We start from the raw sequence: 9,030 nt of genomic DNA, 5'->3' as shown, positions 1-9,030 counted from the left end.
TAGGTTGCGCTGTACACGACTAAAGCTTTTTCGGAACACACTCAATACTTTTTGTAGGGAGAAATCAGGTAATGACCTAAAATGCCCCAGATATGTATGTTGTAGCCAACATTTTGACATTGTATCGCATGGAACGCCTTAGAATTCAAAATCAGTAGGTGAGAGGATGCATTCCCCGTATGGGTAATGCATCCTCTCACCACCAGAATCATTCATCAACTACAGTCATCCTCCAAGCACGGGAACATAACACAAAAGTATGTACAACATCAAAACAGTTCAAGACATGTACCAGTATATTGAAATCTCTTCACCATGCCTTCAACAAACACTGCATGAAGCCAAATTAACTGTACCTGGTCATTTTGCTAACACCTTCATCTCTTAATTATTGTGCAGTGGCACAACATCTATACATGTACAGGTAGCCCCTTTCATCTGGCCAGACGCAGCACATGTCATCTATCTCTCATTCCGAAAAACTCTGGATATTTTATAGGAGCAGTGTAGACATTTTCAGTTCATCACCTCTCGTACAAATAGGTTCTATATTGCTGTATAGTATGCGTGTTAAGGTGCTTATTTGAGGCAAATCCTTGATGAACAATAATTCCCCTTTAAGTATAATTATTGAATATAATTTATTTGATTTCTTTGTATAAACAAAATGCACTTCTATATTAATAAATGAAAACACGTTTTGTTGGTAAACAATTTTAGAATTTAAGCACATTTTTGTGTCATAATTAATAGAAACATTTATTAGGCAACGTGATTTTTTGGCTGTCGGGTATAGGCCCTATATTACTCCTTTAGTCGTTACTTTCTCCAATGTTACCACAAAGAATTGGTGATTTTTTGTCAAGGTTAGGGTTAACTCTTCTACTAGGTAACCAAAAGGCAGTGGGGTTATTTGCCGCGAATCCAATTTATAGACACAATGCCGGTGGGCCTGTATGCCATATGTTTGAGTGCCGGGACTCATTCGAATCCACCATTCTACTACAGTTTAAATATATCATAGTTAACATATACTAGGCCTACTAATGTCTTTCAATTTAAATTTAAAAACTCTACTAGAACTTGCACTTGCACATGGTTTATTCATTGTACAAGCAGCAGAGGACAATATAGTATATTCATACATTTCCATACATAACATACAGTAGGCCTACTATAAAGTTGAATAGCTTTAAATCGCATAAACAGTGCTGCTAATGTCTTTCAATTTAAAATATTAAATATTAAACAGAAGCATAATATGACAAAATGCCACCTTCTGTGTTTAAAATTAAATTTCCTTTCATTTGAGACAAAACACGATGATTTGTTGACAGAATGGCCTTAAATTTGTCTAAACAGAGATGACCTGTTAAGAGCATTTGCATACATACGCTGGCCTATCGGTATCTGCAATTCCACAATGTGTAGGCCTACCCACCGTTTGCTACGTATTTATATTTAAATTAAAGATCTTTGCAAAATAACCTTGCGAGAGGGGTGCATGAACAAATATTGGTCTTGACGGCATACTTATAGAGTAAAATATGAATTGGATTTAAAATGACGTAGTCATTTATAGAACACAATAACATTATTATGTTCTACTTTCATTTATTTTTATGACGGTAACTTGTGAATAGACAAATAAATAATGTAAGTGGCACTTAACAGTACATTTTTTTAAATATGTAGATCAAGAGTGCAGAAATTTCGATATGTTTTCGAAGTCAAATTGTTTCGCCACACTGACAGGAATTTGCTGTTTCATGCTTATTTTGGTAAATACTATGTGTTATTGTGCTACTGTGTCCAGGGGATGAATTTGACTGCTGTATTTCTGAAGGGTTGCTTGTACCATTAAAATCACTGCTTAAGCTGCTAATTTTGCTGAAGCAAAGTCAGCTGCACACTAATCACCTGCTATTTTGCTAAAAGACTTCTACCTTTGAAATCATCATAATCTGCTAATTTTTTTTTTCTGAATTAAAACTCAGCTGCAATGTACGCTAATCAACTGCTATTTTGCAAAATCACGGTTTTATAGTCTGTGTATTATACAGTATTCCAGAATTTGTAATTAAGTTATGTACCTTTTGGTACAATATATTATTTTTAATTATCTATCAACTACCAACCTAAACTACCAACCCTCTAAATAACCTCTCAACAATCTACAGATCTTAAGAATCTATCTTTATTCAACCAAAAAATTAACCTAACCATAAAAATAATCTCTCAACTAAACCTAACCCTCTTAATAATCTTCTCAATAAACTGAACATAAAGGCCCTGTCACATCTTGACGATTTAGACAGCAAGTCCGAAAAGTTTCAACATTGTTCTAAAACGCTGGGATTTTCCATTTTGTACATGTACATGACGTATTCATAACGAGTTGGACGTGTATATAACGTACAAGGAACGTGTACAGAACGTTGTGATACATTATGGTTAACCTACACCAACAATGTTTATGTTCTAACGTAGGCCTATTAATAGCGTTTGCAACGTACCATGCAGAACGGTAGATTTACTTACGCATAACGAGGGTGACCAACCGCGTGTCCAGAAATGTTAATGTAGTTTGTTTGTTGATGTAAGTTGTCTGTTGTCATTGATCATAGGTAATTCATTGTATATATTTTATGATTTTCCAAATCACTTCAAATCAAATTAACTGATTCATTCTCCTCCCCCTCTACCATCCTTATTGACCTCCGCCAAGGAGGTATATGTAGTCGATCGCGTGTGTTTGTTACTTGGCCAAATTGAAAATTGGCCAAGTATGTTGATTGGTGCGGTTTGTGTGTTTGTTTGTTTGTCATCACTCTAGCGCTCACAATTTTGATTCGAATGACTCCAAATTACTGCCATACATGTCGGCTGATGCAAGGACGACACTGCCCAATATTGGTTAAAATCCGGACCACAGTCCCAATTCTGGACCACTTTTTAGAATTATTGTTAGACCTGCTAGTGTTAAAAAGATAGGACAGAATTTTTCAAAAGCCGGCGAGCAGTCTTAAAGCAACAAGTAGTTCTCGAGAACTACTTGTCCAAAAAACTTCATTTTTGTACAATAGACAAGAGTTATAATTGTGATTTGTAATTTTAAAACATAATTTGATTTAATGTACACCTTTTTTGATGCGAGTAGTTTAAAAAACCTATTTCTTTTCAAATTCACTCGTTTGATTTTCGCGTTGCTGTTCTATTGTTAGTCAACTGAAGCTATTGTTAATTGAAAGGATTGTTACATAACCATTACAACAAACTTGGATACACATGCTTGTAGTGAAATTAGCCTAAATCACATACAGCATCACATCACACAAATATATATATATATTTTTTCCCGGAGAAATCTTATGTAGGAGAATTTTACAGTAGGCGGAGGTATGCACTCTCGGATTGGCTTTCTAGTTAGTTACTGGGGTTATCAATTATACGTAGATTTTCGTTTTCTTACCCACGCCTAAACGTTTTCCATACGGTAGCGATAAGTTAGAAACATGTTCTTTACGGTAGACGGTAGTTCGGAACACGTCAGACACGCCTGCATGCGTTAATATAAGTTGGAAATAAGTTTGAGACACATTAATAATGAGTTAAAAACATGTTAATCATAAATTCAGAACACGTTTTTCGTTCGCTGGAATATTATCATGGAGTAACATACAACGAACGTGTGTCAGCACTTTTAGACTTACTCATAACGTATATCCGGAACGTATGAATCATTCGTCGAGAAATGTTGTGCATGCACGTAAGTCAGCGTATTCCTATGATTTGTCATACGTCGGAGATACTAAATCGTCAAGGTGTGACCTCATTCAATTATTAAATTAACCTCTTTAAAAGATATTAACTGCTAACCCTCTAAATAGTCTCTACACTATCATTTAACTGAACATTTAAAGCACTTCTTTTTAACCAACCTGCTTACATCCGTCAATTAATCACCATTTATTATGTTCCTGGACGGACTCTTAGATCATCTGATGATTTCTTTCTCTCTGTTCCACGCATAGCTACTAAACCCTTGTCATAGATCGTTTTCATTTGCAGCACCCACACTCTGGAATTCACTCCCCGCATAAATTAAACACTGCTCTTCTGTTGCCTTATTTAAAAAATTGCTCAAAACTTATTTTTTCGACCACTAACATGCATAGCGCCATTGATTTTGTACCTCGGTCTTTGAATTGGCGCTTTATAAATTTTGATATAATAATAATAATAACTGAACCTCTCTGACAACCCTTAGTAGTTCCACTAGCAGGTTGCAGCACAAAATACCAACGCACTATATTAATAAAAATATTCTTTAAACAATAATTAGATTTGGAAAGTACCAGTGTATGGACCTACTAGTACTGCATACAATCGACCGAAGTTCCGAGACAAAGTAAGTATAATACTAAAACTAACTAAAAACTAAAATTAGAAGATATGGATGGCGCCTATGGTCAAACTTTGTTTTGACACCAAAACTGTTTACATATCCTTACTTACCGGTTGTCAACATGATAATTATTATTAACATATTTTTTTTTTTTAAAATAGCCAAATTGGGTTGAAGCACACTGGGGAGTATGTTGTTCCTCACGGCACAACAATTCGGAACTATCCATATCTGAAGTATTTCAACCTTAATACCTATTAATCTTGTACCATTTTATCAGTCAATTTCAGTTTCTCCTACTGAGAAAACGGTAACAGGGGCATTAAAAAGCAGAAACCAAACGGTAACAGAGGCATTAATAAGCAAAAACCAAACGCATAAGCCAGAAGCACAAAATAATTACGAAGGAATGATCGATGTAAAGAATACAGTTTATCGTTTAAAGAACCCAGACATACCTGTCAAAGTTGGTGATTTCTTCAGTTTAATCATACAGACTCGCGATAGATTTGGTCGAAATTGTACAAGAGGAGGTGATTTTTTCTATACAACGATCAATTCAAAAACAAAGACTAAGAACAACAATGCGGCAGGAAAAATTACAGACTTCAAAAATGGTACATATGAAGTGTTGTTTTTCGCTGGTTGGCCGGGTGTCATTGGTATAAGCATTATACTTGTACATCCATCTGAAGCGGTAGATTTTATTGAAGAGAAAATATGGCCTATGGAAAAAAGGATAACGTGGAAAGGATATTTCGAAAGAAAAAGTACAGAAGTGACAGACTGCAGTTTCAGTAAAACTACATTGCTTAATAAGTGTAACTACAGTCATCCACTAGCTTTGGGAGAAACTGCATTTTATTGCGATAAACCAAACGTGTCTTCGTGCGATAGTTTAAGCTGGCTTAAATCAGACGGATCTCATGTCACTGGACTCTTCTCCAAGATATACTCATCTTATCAGTTGCCTTTCATGTAAGTATAACACACTTGTTAACCAGATGACATATTTCTCTCTCTTGGCATCTCTCGCTCCCTCCTTTGCCTCTTTTTCTCTCTTTTTCTCTTTCTTTCTCTCTCCTCCTCCCCTTCTCTCACTTTCTCTCTATTTATCTCTCTTTATCTCCTTCTATAATTGTCTCTCTCTTTCTCGCACTTTCTGTTTCTTTCTGCTCCTTTCCATTTTTGTTTTTTTTTTTCGCTCGTTCGTTTCTCTTTTAGTTTTAACGTTTTGTTTCCTTTTCGTTTTTTTTTCTTTTTCGTTTTCTTTCCGTTTTCGTTTATTTTCTTTTTTTAGCTTACGTTCCTTTCCCTTTTCCGTTTTCTTTCCTGTTTTATTTTTCTTTCTTTTTCTTTCTTTTACTTTTCTTTTTCATTTTCCTTAACTGTTTTTCTTTATAGATTAATTATTATCGTGTTAGTTATTATTCTTTGTATTAGGTCTAAATGGTTTGAAAACATCCCTTTAACGAAAAGGTGAAAATGTAATTTTATTTGAAACTGTACAAATTCATATTTCTTTTAAAATAGGAATGTTGCCTATGCACGTTTGCTTGGCGGTATACAATTACTCAAAATCAGCCAAGAAGGTAACGACATGTTCACAGTTTTTTTATTTTAACAAGGTGGAAGAGTATAGAAACTTTATTTCTGGAATTAAATTGTCTAGTAGCATACCTAAATTGAATAAATACTGATTTTAGCATTATGAATTCCATGTGCTCTTTTCCCATAGTTTTACCTATAAATATAAATTATGTTATCACAATGAAATTATTAGTAGATTTATATGGTTAGGCCTACATCTAAAATGACCATATTTATTACCACCTTACGGCAAAATATAGAGTAGGAATTCTTTTTATCCAAATTCTATTTTCAATTTTAATCAACATGTTGTACGGCGGTAATTTTTATTACTTAACTCATAATTCTATATTTTTTTTACATAACTGTTTATATGATCTGTATTTTAAGTGTTTTTAATGTGACAATGCCAACCGGGAAAGAAAATGTCAAATACAATTATTGGAATAAATATATATCTTATCTTATATATCTTATAGGAAATTCGACATTTATGAGCAACCTGACATTACCGGAATGCAAGAAAGATTTACCCAGACCTCTCAACGATGGGTTCTGGACAAATAACGTATGGACCTCATTACAATGTAAGACAAAGCAATGGACAAAACAAGAAATTATTAAATGCATGAAAGGAAGACACATGATCTTAATGGGCGATTCTACAACACGACAATGGGTAGAATATCTGTTGCCAATGCTGGACATTGCCAAGAGCAAAAATACTTCAAGACCTAATACTAAGCACATTCGACATCATAGTGATATCTTGACATTGGATTACTATTTCCATCCGTATGCTATCGGTAGACGTATTCAAGTCTACCGTGATGGTACTTGGGAGTACGAAGTGTTAGATAACCTTAATTCAAGTACTTGCAATTATGTAATTGTCGTGAGCCCATGGGCTCATTATACCCAATGGAAAAAAGAAAGTCTATTCGTCCGGTTGCATCTATTGCGGGAAACACTTATACGATTTATGAAACGCTGTCCAAACTCGCAAGTACTAATGAAAACTCCACACCCTCGCAGGCACAAGGACAAGATTTCCCTAATGTATTCTAGTGACAGGCTATTATATGATATTTACGAGCAATATTACAGCATGTTCTGGGGTTTAGGTATTCATATGATAGATATATGGGATATGAACCAGTCATATCCTACATCAAATGTTATACACATGCCGGGACCTGTTATATATCAAGAACTATTTTTAATGTTTTCGCATATTTGTAAAGTGTGAACTGAAAATATATTATCGATGTTTTTTCCGTCACAAACAATTTAGAAACAAAAACGAGACACAAAATAGATTGATTTTCACTACACCATACAGCCTAATATTTATTTTCACTCCCATTAGTTGCCGTTGTATTTTCGTAGCTACAATTTTTCCGATTTTCAAACTGATAAAAAAACATAAATCTCAAAACGTTTTAGTAGCAAATGTATAATATAATTATTATATAATTATTATTGACAATTAAAATTAAAGTTTAGCTCAAATATTTATTATCAAAATTTAAACTTACACTTTTAGACATCCAAAACTCATCAAATTACTTAACAGCTTGAAAATAAAATGAAATTTTAAATATCACCTAAAACAAACACTAGAACATTTATACTTGGCTGTTCTATTTTGTACAGTTTGTACTCTTTTTAGAAAGCTCGAGCCACAAGTACCCCAGATTACACTACAATAAGTTAAATGTTGAATAATAATAATAATAGAATTTGCAATATTTCTTAATATATTATTTTTAAAAATGTGTCTACATCGTTTAAGCATACCTAAACCTTTTAGAGCCTTCGCACGAGTATATTCAATATGGTATTTCCATTCTTAGCGTTTCATCAATGTTTACACCAAGATGTTTATGTGGACAGAACGTTATCTGTTTTCAATTTTGGAGAGTTTCTGACTTGATCCTATTAGCATAAATTCTGATTTTAAGATGTTAAGACTTAGTTTGTTATTCTTCAGCCAATCATAAATGTGTTTAAGCTCATAGTTCATTGTTTGATAAATTTCATTTTCATTTTCTGATGCATAATATACAATAGTGTCGTCTGCATACATACTAAGTTGGGGCATTTGATGACCGTACGTTCAGATAACATATCATTGACATTTGTGAATTGGGATCTTTCAGAAAGGTAGCTTTTAAACCACTGTATTGTATAATTACTAAGTCCATATAATCTTAATTTACTCAAAAATATGTGATGGTTTACCGTATCAAATGCTTTTTTGAAATCAAGCATGCATAGACCGACCATCCTGCCCTCATCGATTTTACTGTACCAATTTTCAGTAATGTTGGCAAGTGCTGTAGATGTAGAGTACGATGGACGAAAACCAGATTGATTTACATATATTAGGTTATTAATATTTAAATATGTATATAGTTGATCAAATTGAAATTGAAATTACTGGTAGTATAGAAATAGGACGATAGTGTAATATATTCATATTAGCAATTTAACGACTGGATTGGAGACTAATAAAGGAGTTCTACTAGATGACTGAACATTAGCACATGATTTCTTATTGAAATACATTCCCAGAGCAAAATATATAACAGATATTTACTTGGGTTCGAGTTATCACCTTTCTTAAATATGGGTTTTACCTTTGCAGTTTTCCAATTTGTAGGAAAACAGCATGTAGTAAACGAATGATTTATAATATGCGTAATAATTGGGGAAATCGTTTGAGCAGCTATTTTATAAATATATGGGGGTAAGTTGTCAAACCCAGTAGCTTTATTTGTTGGAAGATTGCTCAGATAGCTAAAGACCCATTCACATGACACGAGTTCAAAATTGAATACCTTGTCTGTGAAGGGTTCTCTTCCATCATAATCAATTTTACTTTTGGGTTTATCTATTCCTGCTACAAGACTGGGACCTACGTTTGAAAAAAAATTGATTTTTTATATCATCCGTTGATTTTATAGTATCATTACAAAAATGATGTGTGACTATTCGTATTTGATAGTATGATATGTCTTATTACATTC

At 33.6% G+C, this 9,030-nt stretch overlaps 1 protein-coding gene across 1 annotated transcript; it reads left to right on the top strand.

Annotated features, from left to right (window-relative positions):
- The first annotated feature begins 1,688 nt into the window (after nt 1–1,688).
- LOC144852592 (NXPE family member 4-like) lies at nt 1,689–7,247 on the top strand. The gene is made up of 5 exons (XM_078710495.1): nt 1,689–1,781; nt 4,346–4,411; nt 4,689–5,386; nt 5,942–6,000; nt 6,478–7,247. Exons 1-5 carry the CDS (start codon nt 1,719–1,721, stop codon nt 7,245–7,247), a joined length of 1,656 nt encoding a protein of 551 aa, XP_078566621.1. The 5' UTR covers nt 1,689–1,718.
- The last annotated feature ends 1,783 nt before the right edge of the window (nt 7,248–9,030 follow it).

Source organism: Antedon bifida, chromosome 1 (genome assembly GCF_963402885.1).
Source record: "Antedon bifida chromosome 1, ecAntBifi1.1, whole genome shotgun sequence".
NCBI classification, from domain to species: Eukaryota; Metazoa; Echinodermata; class Crinoidea; order Comatulida; family Antedonidae; genus Antedon; species Antedon bifida.
Note: the sequence above shows the minus strand (reverse complement) of the source record. Positions and strands in the feature narration are given on the sequence as shown.

Excerpts from the sequence above, each read along its gene's own strand:
- LOC144852592 (XM_078710495.1), top strand. The coding sequence starts at position 1,719 with ATGTTTTCGAAGTCAAATTGTTTCGCCACACTGACAGGAATTTGCTGT. Across the intron at positions 1,782-4,345 it reads GCTGTTTCATGCTTATTTTG|ATTTGGAAAGTACCAGTGTA; the intron begins GTAAATACTATG and ends AACAATAATTAG. Across the intron at positions 5,387-5,941 it reads TCTTATCAGTTGCCTTTCAT|GAATGTTGCCTATGCACGTT; the intron begins GTAAGTATAACA and ends CTTTTAAAATAG.